This window comes from Schizosaccharomyces japonicus (genome assembly GCF_000149845.2).
Source record: "Schizosaccharomyces japonicus yFS275 unplaced genomic scaffold supercont5.2, whole genome shotgun sequence".
NCBI lineage: Eukaryota > Fungi > Ascomycota > Schizosaccharomycetes > Schizosaccharomycetales > Schizosaccharomycetaceae > Schizosaccharomyces > Schizosaccharomyces japonicus.
In genome coordinates, this window is record NW_011627861.1 from 3,022,759 (window position 1) to 3,035,826 (window position 13,068).

Here is a 13,068-nt window from a genome sequence, read left to right on the forward strand (position 1 = left end):
ATCTATTCCGGTTCACCGAAGCGAAATCACCGAACAAGAATGTGAGGAGATTGAAGGACAAGTAGGGAAAGATGAAGAGCCTGCTCGTGATATTGAAACTAATGCTAGTCATGGATAATGAAGATGAATTGATAAATTATACAAACATATGACTCCCATCATCTGATGGCAAGCAAGTTTCCGACGCCCTTCGCACCCCTCTCTCCCCCATTCTAGTCAGCTCGAATACTATCATCATTAAAAAATTCATTAAGTGAGGCTATTACATTTCGCACCGAATTCATGCTGTGCGAAAAAGTTGCTTTGGAAAAGCAACACAGAAGATTATGCCTACACTAACGTGTGTTCGCACTTTCGTTGACACACGGTTGGAAAGGAGCTGCAGGATATCGCACTCTAATACAGTAGTAGAAGTGACAATGTCGAGAAGAGGACTTTTGAATAACAAGCGTGCTGGGAATTCCATAACACTGTGGAGGGGGTAAAGTAGGACACCCTCCAATAAAAAGTGTGTGGATATACTCATGCGCACAAGGACGAGAAACACACTGGCTGCGGTGTCGCACACACAATGGCGATTAAGCTCTTGTATGCGCACAATAGGACCCTTTAGCAACAAGCCTTCATTTGGACCCTGTTAATGAAAAATCAATTCCAAAACTGTCCTCTCCATCAGTACGGACAGCCAGAAGTTGCTTATTCTCGCCACACAGACACTAGAAGATGGCTCATTGCTTAGACTTTGCTTACCAAAGCGTCGCAATGCTCCTTCTCCAACTTTTGGCGGTTTCGTTCATGCTCACTGGCCCGCAGCTCGGCCAAAGACGCACAACGGTGATCCTCGAGCAATCTATGTGCTGAGCAGAAGTGTCCTTTGCAGTACATACAGTCACCGACCATTCTTTGAGCAAGACGGTTGCAAGTGGCCAAGGAACAACGCTTCTTACCACCAGCTTTCGGCCTCGAAGCAGGAGCTGCCGACGAGGACGAGGCAAACGTCGACATGGAAGATAACGAGGCTGACGAGTCGTTGGTAACGATGCTGGGAGCAGACGCAGCCGCAGTCGCAGTGGCTGTCGACAGTTCCAATTGCAACACCGCGCCATCCCGCAGACCATCATAGTCCTGCAGTGACCGCGAGGGATCCAGTACAATGTCGTTAAACCGAAGAGTTTTCGTAGTTTCGTTTTGTGGAGCAGCAAGTGCGTTTTCAGAGCCAGCTCTCGGCTTCACTGAAGACAAAAACCGATCGACGATCGTTGCAATTCTATCATGAGCATCTGCCTCCACGATGCTGGCAGTAGACTGAGAGCAAATCACCAATTTCATAATTTCAAATGTTTGTTTGTTTGTGCGGTAATTTGAAAACAAGCGAAGAACAGGCGGAAAAACGTAGCGTTAAGCGGGTGCCTAGAGAGGATGTTACGAGCCGTGAATTTGTATAGCGCGGACGGGTTTTGCTTAGGAAAAGGAAATACGTGCCTGGTTATGCGGTATAGGGAAAGGTTAAGTACTGGCAGGTGGAGTACACAGGCTTTGTGCTGCTCTAGATGACGGTAGAAATCAATGACAACATCACGTCGCTCAAGCCGCTTTATGTCGATAACTGAATTGTGGGGAAACCGGATATGACGAAACTAAGGGTGAAAAGATGATGATTGGATTTCGCTCAGGGGTTTCCTGTCGGCTTTTAGTAACCAGAAGCGCGTAGAAAAGCGCCGAAAGGAGGCGAGGGATGGCATTTAGCGTTGATTGGTGTAGAAGATAAACCGATTCTATTGGTTGGAGATACGCCGTCCTGCCGCCACGTTTTTTTCCCATTTACGTGCCTGGATTACTCAGCAGTGTAGTGGGGGTGCAAGGGGTTAGCGAGCTATTAGATAACCTAAGGAAACCCTAACAACTGTTACCCAAGATAAAAACCTTAGATAAGAGATAAACATCCCCTCCCCACACTCACACACACCCCGCGTTTTCGCCTTTTGAAAACTCACCACTAAAACTGCAACACCATAAAAGTATCGGATGCGAGAATAAGAGAAAAAGGGCAGGTGCAGCGTGAACGGAGGCTGACAACACCAGGTAAGATATACTGTTCAGCAGGGAAGAGACACCGTGACTCTAAAGAGCCGAGCTCAGCCAGAACAATAAATTATCGCTTCGAGCCGAACTGGGAGACATCCTGTATTATCTTGGTAGGAACACAAGCTTTCTCTGTCCGTGTTGCTTTCACCATCTTTTGCTGTTGCAGTAGAATTTTTTTTCAGAATGAACGCACCGAGTCCGACCCTTTTGTACTTGTCTAATTGCAAGCTGCAACATCTAAATTTTGTGGACAAACGGAAACTACTTGTTCTGGACTTGAATGGATCTTTGCTATATCGACCTCCTCCACGACATCTCACGAAGCCAATTCCACGACCAGGCGTTAAAAACTTTTTAAAATTTGCGTTTGCTAACTTCAACATTGTCGTATGGAGCTCCGCTCAGTCACATAACATTCAAAAAATGATGCACGCTGTCATGAACAAGGAACAACGGAAACAGGTGCTGCTGTGTATGACTCGGGAGGATGTCGACTTCGAAGAGGGAGACCGAAACACCAAGATTCAGACATACAAAAACTTGACTAAAGTCTGGCAGCAGCTTAAAAAGGACAAGGACGACAATCCTGCTGCATGGAACCAGTTCAATACGGTGATCGTTGACGACTCAGCTATAAAATGTTGTGCCCAGCCTTACAACCTCCTCCAGCTGTCTGATTTCCAACCGTCACCGACAGAGAAAACGAAGGATTTCGCCCTTGTGTGCGCCATTCGATACCTAAAACATCTAAAACGCATACCCAACGTCTGCGACTACATCCGTTCATATCCCTTTACTAGCATTCAGAATGTCAAGTCTCAGGAAGAAGGCCTAAGAGAGTTGGACAAAATGTTTAAAGCTTACAAACGAGCCTTGCGTGAACAATCCGATAGACTGGAATTAACGTCAAAGGTAGATACGCTTCAACAAAACGGCGAAACAGTACAATCCGGAACCGTTATCGGAACCACTGCAAACTGACACCAGTAATGACGTCCAAGCAAACAATTACACAGTTCTAAGATATCTAATAGATCATCGATTCATTGTATACCTTCATGTGCCTTTTGGCAATCATACATCAGTTCGTACATGCATTGCATTAGTACAGGGGCAGTTGCGTCGCGACCGCCTCCCTACTCTCTCAACCATTGGGCGGAAAGCTTAGTAGGTTGGCGGAGCTTCTTGCGCTTGCCATTCTCAAAATCGGCAACCTGTTTCAGGTCACGACCCAGCTGATCAGGCTTCTTCACCTGGTAAATACGGACAAGGTGGTTTTGCGTAGTGAATGCCTCATCAAGTGTCCACAATTGAGGATCATGAGAAGGCAGTCTTTGAGAACGAACACGGTCCACACCTTGGTTAGGAGGGTACAATTGTGAGAGACCGTGGTAGGACATTTTGTACATCAAGGATTCGCGCATCGTGGGCGAGGCCTCATCATCAATACGGTATTCTCCACGGTTCGTGAAGAATTCACGCTCGACGATATCTTCGGGCCAAATGCCTTGCGAAATACGAACCATCCACAAGAACTTGTTCATGTCGTCACCGCTGTAACCCAAGACACCTCCGTAAATGATGAGAATGTAGTCCACATCATGCTTACGAAGAATGGGGTACGCGGCATCTTCGGGAGAAGACATAGCCTTGCCAACAGTGGCAATGTGAGTGTTGTTCCATGTGTTGTTGTCCACAAGGGTAACGCGATCAGCCATACCAGCAATCTGGTAGCCATAATCCCACCAACTCATTACCTTGGAGTCGTAGGGAGTGTTACGGCGCAACCAGTCGTAGGCCTCACGGAAGTCGTCAATAAAGTATTGAGAACCATCCTGTAATGTGGTGGACAAAACGACAGAGGGAGAAGAGTAAGCCATGGAAGTAACCCATGTGCAGTGATACACAAACAAGATCAAGTAATACAACACCGAACCCGACAACAATGAGACGGGAGAAAACCTTGTAAATGCCAAGACGCTTAATACCCTTTGCAATTTTAAGGAAAGAAGTCTTCGACTCGGCTTGGTTGGCAGCACTGTCATCCTCGTCTTCTTTCTTAGGACTTGGGCCGAAGTATGTGTCGAGAAGGGTAGACACGGCAACAGCGGCAGCGATACAAACACAGGGCGTCAACGTAAGCATCAAACGGACCATGACACCGGAGAAATACGTGGCTGCAACGGCATAAAGAATAATGAAAACATGCTCATTGCGAAGCTCCTTGAAACAAACGTACAGACCAGCTGGCAAAAGCCAGATTAAAAATTGCAAGTCAAAGAAGAACGAAGCCCATGCTGGAGGTTGATGCTCGGAAACCGAAGCAATAATTGGGATATGAATGCGGGCATAGCTAGTATCCCACAAGGAATAGAAACGACCAGTCCAAGGGGCAATGACACCACGCATAGTAAGGTAAACGAGAGCGACAAAAGCGAGACCACTGACGGCGATAATAGCGAGCTGAACGAGCTTACGGAATTGAGCAGAGGGGACGATACGCTTAACGGCATCATAAATAGCGAACAGTTGCAACAAGCCAAAGACACCCAAAGCTGCCATATGCTCACTGGTACGGATGGGTTGGAATCCGACAAAGGGAATCTGCATAGAAGCTAAGGTACCAATAACGTAGAAAGTGGTGTATGCAACATAGATTTTGGACGTGAAACGACCCATCAGCAAAAGAACGAAGATGTGAAGGGGAATCATGTTAGTGATAAACACATAACCACCCCAAGCAGCTACCATGTAGAAGTAGAACAAGGCAGTAGCAGTTCCCCACAGGGCAGAGCCAGTCTTGACAGCCTTGATCCAAAGAGCGAACGTAGTCATGAGCAGGGTAATGGCGATGGCTTCATTGTCATAAGAACCGGCGACAGAACGAGAGATGTAACCGGGAGCAATACCGATGAAGGCGGCTGCAAAAAGGCCACAAGCATCGTCTTTCAGTTCACGAGCTAAGTAGTACGTAGCAATGGCCGTTACGCCGGAAAAGGCAGGAGCTACCATAACACAAACATCCTTGATATCAACATTAATGCGCAAAAAGTGCAAGACGTTGTGAATGAGAGCCGAAGTAATCATCAAACCGGGGTACAGTGTGCCACCAGCAACTCTACCCAAGGGAAACCAACTACGTTCATCGAACCAATTTAGAAAGCTGTAAAAACCCTTCTCAACCAAGATTTTGGAAGCACGATAGTTGAACCAGGGGTCAAATTCGTGGATAATAGATTCATAACGGATCACTGAGAACAAACGAGAGGCGAGGGAAACCGCTACACAAGGTTGTTAGACACACTGTATTATGGACACACAATAACTCAACACTCGCGCTCTACTGCAGTGTTTTAAGCACATACCTGCAATAAGCAGCAATATAATGACCTTAAGAGGTACTCTCCAGTCCCTTTTATGGGCAGAGACGGGCTTCTTTTGCCCTGTTTTGGAAGACATAGTCATGTTCTTGGCAAGAGGGGCAGGGCCGCCGATGGGCCGCATGGTAGCATCATGGCACAGACTTCGGTAAGTCTCGGTATGTTGTGTAATGCGAAACAAGGATGGCACTGTAAAATTAATAACGAGTACTTCTGTTCTGCAGTAATTGGAATAAGGAAACGTAACAAATTGCAACGACAAAATGAACAAACCGTTTTCCCTCTTACCTCTACACCCATAAGCAAGCTTTCAATTCATAGGCAATCGCAGCCTCCCCTACATTAATAGAAAACTCGGGAATTGGGTTACGTCCATTTTCATTTTCGGTAATTGGGATGAGATATCCGTGAGACGCTGTTTATGTCGAAACCTGATCTTCCACGGACTGGATTTGAAGATCTTTCGCTTGATTCTTCTTTCGACGAAGAGACGCTTTCCTTTCTACGGAACATTGCGATGAAACTTCTACTCCAATTGATTACAAAACTGTCACGAAAACCGCGTTTTCTTCTACTTCAGAGGGCTTAAAGAAATCCGATGATGGAAGCAGCGAAAAGACGATTCAGTCGCGACGAAGTGTCACATTGAGTGCTCCAACCACAGTAAAACGTCCGGCTACACTGTTGAATGAGAAGAAAACACCAACCTTCAAGGCGTCCAGCGGGTCGGAATCTCTCATCACACCCCTTGGACTGGATTCACACTCAAAAAGCTTCGGGTTGAACTCTGTTGGACCGACTGAACACGATGGAGATGCTGTCACACACGGTACAGTTAAATCACACAACGGCGGATCAACCGTCTCTTCACGTTGGCGAAGAATTGGTCGAATAGGACTGGGCCCTCCAAAGAGAGCCGAATATTCATTAGCCGATGTAAAAGCTTCAGATTCACAGGAATCCGGCGCTGAAGATGACATGCATGAGGGCAAACAGAACCACCATGTTCCAGCTGCTGGTTCTGACCGGGCAAATGCCGAAGCAGAAATCGAGGATGAACATTTGCGTAGCAGAAAACTCCGTGCACTTTCGTTTTCCAAAGCAGGATTGGACTTTAGCAAGTTCGCAGAAGTTGCGCCGCAAACGAATGCTTCTAAGAAACCGCTAAATCACAATTCACTTTTGAACGCCCAGCAGGGTCAAATGGCAAACCCGTTTTTAGACACACCTGTGGTTGTGCCACAAACTCTGTTTCCTGGTGCTGAAGCTGTTACAATTTCTGGACACACGTTCATCAAACTCGGCGTTATTGGCAAAGGCGGTAGCAGTAAAGTTTTTCGAATCATTGCTCCGGAAAACAAGGTCATCTATGCACTAAAGGAAGTTGACTTTGAAAACGCTGATTACGCAGCGGTTCAGGGCTACAAAAACGAGATTGCCTTATTAAAAAAGCTTTCTGGTCATGAGCGGATAATCCGTCTCTACGCTGCCGAAGTCAATGACATAAAAGGCCAGCTAAGCATGGTCATGGAGTATGGAGAATGTGACATGGCTCATTTGCTGGCCAAAAACAGTCATCGTCCCATAAATCTCCATTTTATACGTTTATACTGGCAACAAATGTTGCAAGCTGTGCAAGTGGTTCACGAACAGAATATTGTTCATTCAGACCTTAAACCTGCTAATTTTTTATTAGTCTCTGGAAGTTTGAAGCTGATTGATTTTGGTATTGCCAAGGCGATAGAAAACAACACTACAAACATCCATCGTGACACACATGTAGGCACAGTCAACTACATGGCACCCGAAGCATTAATTGATACGAATGCCGACGCGACCACTAATATCAAGCTCGTAAAGCTTGGTCGCCCCAGTGACGTTTGGAGCTTGGGTTGTATTCTATACCAAATGGTCTACGGACATGCGCCTTTTGCTCATTTGAATATGATCAAAGCTATCGCTGCTATTCCTGATGTTCGCGCTCGTATTAATTTCCCAGAAACTGCTGTTCCTGCGAGACCTGCTCCTGGCTCTAATCAAGTCAATCCCAAGCTTGCTGTTCCTGTTCCGCCAGACCTAATTCGTGTGATGAAGAGTTGTCTCGAGCGTGATCAGCGGAAACGTTTGACCATACCAGAGCTGCTACGTGATCCGTTTCTTCATCCAGGTGAGGCGCCCACAACCACGGCTGTTGCTGAACGGCCAACACGGCCAGATGCTACAGAAATTTCGGCATCACAGTTATCCATGATCATCGAACGGTCTGTCGAACTGAGTCGTCAACGTCTTTTGTCTAAAGATGTGATTTTTGCATTGGCAAAAGATTGTATATCCAATCTTCAAAAACATCCACGCCAGTAAGTGAATTCTAACTGAGTTCCTGTTCCACTACCTTCATCCCACTACGCACGCACACATTATCAGTTTCATACGTTCTCAGATGTGTTTTTTTATATATCCCCTTCTTGCCTTGTTTTTCGTATTACTTCTAACTTGTTCATCTTTTCTCGTAATCCGACCATTCCTTCTCGACACCCTCCTCGTAACTCGTTCTACAATACAATACAATACAAAATAAAGCATAATGAACTTATAACGTACATTTACACATTGATTATCATGAACAACAATATAATAGACTTTTAGGTGGTCCTTATACGCGTCTTGCGACGCGTATAGTATGACGCGAGCACATAGCTTAATACGCGACGCGTAAGAACTCTCGTTCTGTGAACTTTACTCTTCATCCAAGAACTTACTTGCTGATGCACCCAAGTACAAACGCAACGTATTGGGCGAACAATTAACCAACTTGCACTTAATTTTTTGTTTCTTTGCCATATCATGAGCACGGAGGCGATGACAGCCGCCGAATGCAAAGTAGTAAGGCTTTCCGCCCTTCTTGAACGTTAACACATCAACAGGAGGCAATTCGTTTTCAGGAACATCTTTCAAATCCATAGAACATGACGCCGGAGGCACCTTTCCACCCAGAGTTTCAACCATGCTATTGACTTTCTCCATATCCAGTACCGGAGGAATGGGCCGGATCAACTCGGACATGTCCAATTCAACAATGCGATTGTTATCGGATGTATGGATGGTCATTGTTGACGAATATGAATTATATGGTTTCTTTAAAGTGATGACAAAAAATAACTCGTCGTTACGGGGATGGACGTGAAAACCTTAATCAGAAAGTTGAGACACTTTGCCTTCACGCGCAGTTAGACACCTGTTAAAGCGTTGTATTGATATGGATCTTGTGCGTCAAGTTTTACCTTTCTTTTTATAATTTCCCGTTGACACAAGATGACACAGCAGAAGAGGACCACCGGGGTCGAGAACGCCTCATAGACAACAGGCTTACTCTACCTACGGTCACGACTGAGGAAAGAAGACATCTGATACATTACTATCGATTACATCAAGACGGCGCGATATTGCCGCAGCCTACCGAGAAGTTAGTGTTTTCGGTTGGTTGAGTACCACTTGGGTATCTACAGACAGCATCTGTTTCTGTGATGTTACTGGAGGAGCGCCGATTATGGTATCGAACCGAATACCACCGTATCGCTAAGAGTTGCATCATTTGAGGACAGAAGCTCAAAACTCCTTAGTATAACAAATCCTAACAGGGGAGCCAATTCACCAGTGACAAACACGCCCTGTATTTATTCCTTACACAAAAGCTGTCTCTTATTTGTTTTCTATACTGATTTCGGTTTTATTGGACAATTTTCACGCTTATAAATCATTCTCGCAACGAAACGATGAATCCTGAACGCGCCGTCGCTGACGCTTGGAATCAAGTCAAGGACTTCGGAGAGAAGACTGCTTCGAAGCTACAGAATCTGCTCTCTCAGGCCTCCGGTCGGCCTTCCACTCTAGAAAAGAACGAGTCCGGCATTGGTAGCTTTCTCCATCGTCACAAGCTCATAGTTGGTCTTGGTTGTGCCGCAGTTTTCTGGTCTAGTGTTTCTTATTACAAACGTTATGACTACGCTCGTAAGAGACGGGCCCCCTTGGGACGCAATCAAATCCGGTCGCAAGTCGTTATCTTAAGCAACTGGAATTCTCTCTCTTCGGTCGTTGCACACGATCTCGAAAGACGCGGATTCGCTGTCATTGTTCTCGTCAAGAACAAAGAAGAAGCGAATGCAGTTTCCCTTCAACAACGTCCTTACATTCAATCCCTTCAGTACGACAACACTGTTGCCGTCAATGCCTTCGCTCGTGATGTCCAAGATTCTGCTAGTGATCCCTCCACGCAACTCCATTTGCGAGGATTTGTTTTTGTTCCCGGAGACGGTTCACATAGCTTAAGCATTGAGGACACTGGTCGCGAAGTCTGGAGCACGCAGTTGGCTGCACTCGGCGATTCTTTCTCGCGTATCAGCGTCTTCCTGCCCCTCCTCAAAGAGCAAAAAACTAAAGTCATTGGACTCTGCCACGGGATCTTTGGCGCCTACAACCCGCCTTATCATTGCCTTCCCAATATCGCCGCCTGCTCTCTCGAATCGTTTTTGGAAACGCTTAGACGCGAGACTAGACTCCCCGTCATTGCCCTCCAACTCGGCAATCTCAACTTCTTGGATTACACCGAGGCACCGTCTGGCAGTCCGGACAGAAACCGTCGCGTCGCATTCCGCACTGAGCGTCTTATGTTGAACAAAATTTATGATGTTATTTTAGGTCCTTACGTTTCCAGTACACGTTATGTCGGTTGCCGAACCTTTTTGCTCGTTATCCTTTCCAAATATATCCCATCTTTCTTGTTGAACTGGGTATACAATGCTTTTTACGAACACAGAGCGGTTCCTTTACGGATTTTTAAGCGAGATTAACATAGCTCGTACCATTCCATTCTTTCCTCTAAAATTGATGTAACAATGTTTAACGGCTGCAAATAGTTATTAGAGCCTACTGATAACGGCTTTGATCTGCGGTTTTGTTGGCCGATTTTTTGGTCTATATTACCGGCACAAACCACATACCACGGGACTCTACTGACTTTTTGGCAATCCGTCAAAAATGAAGAAAGAGGATGAAACTAGTCAACCCATGGATGGTATTCCCGTCCCAAAGACAATTCCTAACCATGATATAAACATGGAACTTGGGGATCCTGTCTCTGACCGTGATGTTCAAATCGGCGCCACCCCATTGTTCGAATACTCTCATGAGAAGTCTTTGCACCATGTGCGTATTAAAACTGGCCTAGAGCTAGTTTGTATTTGTTATAATAAGTTTTGTTCTAACATAATCTGTGTAGCAAGATGCAAAGTTTTATGCCATAAACAATTCTCGTGAGGGACGGGCTCGTAGCTTCAGTCATGCAGCCAGTAGCCATGGCAAGGACAATCATACAAAGGATTTGCGTCCAACCTTCTTGCATACGAAGCTTTTGAACGAAAACTTGCAAAATAAGCTAAAGGATATTCACTTGCCTCATGTAAAGGAGGGATTGGACGGAAAGAAAATTACAGCCGACAATGCCGTAACTGATGCTGGTTCTTTGGGGGCCATGGATCCTCTCTTTTCTGATGAATTGCAGGAAATTTACAAGTCCATTCATAAATGTATGGACATGCGTCACAAGTATATGCGTATCAGTATGCAAGGCGAGGACGTTAATCCTCGTGACGATGACTCCTGGGTTATTTATCCGGACGGCAAGGAAGGTGAACCTTGTGAGAATTTTGATTTCTCTAAAATTGAGATTCCTGGTGAAATTCACGATATGGTTTTCCATATGGATGATCGGGGAGTGTACCAGGTGTACGAAAACAACAATGCCTACCAAGCCGGCATTCCGTACTTTAATGTTCCCACTATTCGTGATTACTACATTGATCTTGATACCTTGCTTTCCATTTCCTCCGACGGTCCAACTAAGTCGTTCTCTTTCCGTCGTCTCAAATACCTGGAGGGGCGTTGGAACATCTACATCTTGTTGAACGAATACCAGGAACTCGCTGACACGAAGCGCGTGCCTCATCGTGACTTTTACAATGTCCGTAAGGTGGATACTCACGTTCACCATTCCGCTTTGGCAAACCAAAAACATCTTCTGCGTTTCATCAAGAGCAAACTTCGTAAATGTCCGGATGAAAAGGTTATTCGTCGTGACGGCAAATTCCTGACACTGCAAGAAGTGTTTGACTCTTTGAATCTGACATCTTACGACTTGAGTATTGATACGTTGGATATGCACGCCCATACGGACACGTTCCATCGTTTCGATAAATTCAATCTGAAATATAACCCAATCGGCGAGTCGCGTCTCCGTACCATTTTCTTGAAGACCGACAACGATATTGAAGGCCGTTATCTCGCTGAACTCACAAAGGAGGTATTTTCTGACTTACAAGCTCAAAAGTACCAGATGGCCGAGTACCGTATTTCGATTTATGGACGTCATGTTGATGAATGGGACAAATTGGCTGCTTGGATCATCGACAATAAGCTGTTCTCTGCAAATGTTCGTTGGTTAGTTCAAGTCCCGCGTTTGTATGATGTGTACAGAAAATCCGGCATCGTGCAGAACTTTGAGACTATTGTGAAAAATCTGTTCCAGCCTTTGTTTGAAGTAACTCTCAATCCCCAATCACACCCCAAGCTTCACGTATTCTTGCAACGCGTTGTCGGTTTTGACTCGGTTGACGATGAAAGCAAGCCCGAACGTCGTACATACCGCAAATTCCCCTTCCCCAAGGACTGGAATATCAACTTGAGCCCGCCTTACAGTTACTGGCTTTACTACATGTACGCCAATATGACGAGCTTGAACGCCTGGAGAAAGATGCGTGGTTTCAACACTTTCGTACTGCGTCCCCACTGTGGTGAAGCTGGTGATACGGATCATCTGGCCAGCGCATACCTTTTGGCTCAAGGAATAAGCCATGGTATCTTGCTTCGTAAGGTTCCATTCTTGCAGTACTTGTGGTACCTCGATCAGATTCCTGTTGCCATGTCTCCTCTTTCAAACAACGCCTTATTCTTGGCATACGATAAGAACCCTTTCTTGTCTTACTTTAAGCGCGGTCTGAATGTTTCACTTTCTACGGATGATCCCCTTCAATTCGCCTTTACCAAGGAGCCTTTGATTGAGGAGTATTCTGTGGCAGCTCAAATTTACAAGCTTTCTGCGGTCGATATGTGTGAGTTAGCCCGTAACAGTGTCCTCCACAGCGGTTTTGAACGCTCGATAAAGTCGCGTTGGTTGGGCGATGACTACCAAGTTATGGATCGCACGAATGTTCCCATCATCCGTCTTGCGTATCGTGCGCTCACCCTTCAACAGGAGCGTAACCTGATCAATAGTTACGTGCAGTCGTCTCTCAGCTCAAGCACCTCATCTCTCTTTACGCACGGTAGATCTGGCTCTACACTTAGTGAGACTCCTGCGCAGGCCGTCGCCGACGCCGGTAACGAGTCTGTGTACAGCGAAAACCCAAACCTTGACGGAACCGAACCTTCACACATGTTCCCTGGCGTCAGTGTCATTTCTGAGCGTCGTCGTCGTAAGGATAGTGTGACCAGCGAAGCCAAGGCAAAGGAACAGCTCTTGTAATGGCTTTACTGGCTTATGCAACTGGTC

General features: G+C 45.8%; 7 protein-coding genes across 7 annotated transcripts; 4 read left to right on the forward strand and 3 right to left on the reverse strand.

The window, feature by feature from the left end:
- Nucleotides 1-117: 117 nt before the first annotated feature.
- SJAG_04129 (zf-AN1 type zinc finger protein) lies at nt 118-1,564 on the reverse strand. Its single transcript, XM_002175215.2, has one exon. The coding sequence runs from the start codon at nt 1,327-1,329 to the stop codon at nt 736-738; it is 594 nt and encodes a 197-aa protein (XP_002175251.1). The 5' UTR covers nt 1,330-1,564; the 3' UTR covers nt 118-735.
- A 290-nt stretch (nt 1,565-1,854) lies between these two features.
- Nucleotides 1,855-3,140, forward strand: SJAG_04128 (NLI interacting factor family phosphatase). The gene has a single exon (XM_002175214.2). It carries the CDS (start codon nt 2,269-2,271, stop codon nt 3,064-3,066), a length of 798 nt encoding a protein of 265 aa, XP_002175250.1. The 5' UTR covers nt 1,855-2,268; the 3' UTR covers nt 3,067-3,140.
- Nucleotides 3,141-3,221: 81 nt separating this feature from the next.
- Nucleotides 3,222-5,589, reverse strand: SJAG_04127 (oligosaccharyltransferase subunit Stt3; the record flags this gene model as incomplete). Its single annotated transcript, XM_002175213.2, has 3 exons — nt 3,222-3,920; nt 3,997-5,366; nt 5,451-5,589. 3 exons carry the CDS (start codon nt 5,587-5,589, stop codon nt 3,222-3,224), a joined length of 2,208 nt encoding a protein of 735 aa, XP_002175249.2.
- A 272-nt stretch (nt 5,590-5,861) lies between these two features.
- Nucleotides 5,862-7,826, forward strand: SJAG_04126 (TTK protein kinase Mph1; the record flags this gene model as incomplete). The annotated part of the gene is made up of 2 exons (XM_002175212.2): nt 5,862-5,872; nt 5,954-7,826. 2 exons carry the CDS (start codon nt 5,862-5,864, stop codon nt 7,824-7,826), a joined length of 1,884 nt encoding a protein of 627 aa, XP_002175248.2.
- A 178-nt stretch (nt 7,827-8,004) lies between these two features.
- Nucleotides 8,005-8,827, reverse strand: SJAG_04125 (sulfiredoxin). Its single transcript, XM_002175211.2, has one exon. The coding sequence runs from the start codon at nt 8,571-8,573 to the stop codon at nt 8,202-8,204; it is 372 nt and encodes a 123-aa protein (XP_002175247.1). The 5' UTR covers nt 8,574-8,827; the 3' UTR covers nt 8,005-8,201.
- Nucleotides 8,828-9,238: 411 nt separating this feature from the next.
- Nucleotides 9,239-10,312, forward strand: SJAG_04124 (DUF1776 family protein; the record flags this gene model as incomplete). Its single annotated transcript, XM_002175210.1, has 1 exon — nt 9,239-10,312. The coding sequence occupies one exon, from the start codon at nt 9,239-9,241 to the stop codon at nt 10,310-10,312; it is 1,074 nt and encodes a 357-aa protein (XP_002175246.1).
- A 187-nt stretch (nt 10,313-10,499) lies between these two features.
- On the forward strand, nt 10,500-13,041 carry SJAG_04123 (adenosine deaminase Ada1; the record flags this gene model as incomplete). Its single annotated transcript, XM_002175209.1, has 2 exons — nt 10,500-10,694; nt 10,741-13,041. The coding sequence occupies 2 exons, from the start codon at nt 10,500-10,502 to the stop codon at nt 13,039-13,041; spliced, it is 2,496 nt and encodes an 831-aa protein (XP_002175245.1).
- Between the last annotated feature and the right edge of the window lie 27 nt (nt 13,042-13,068).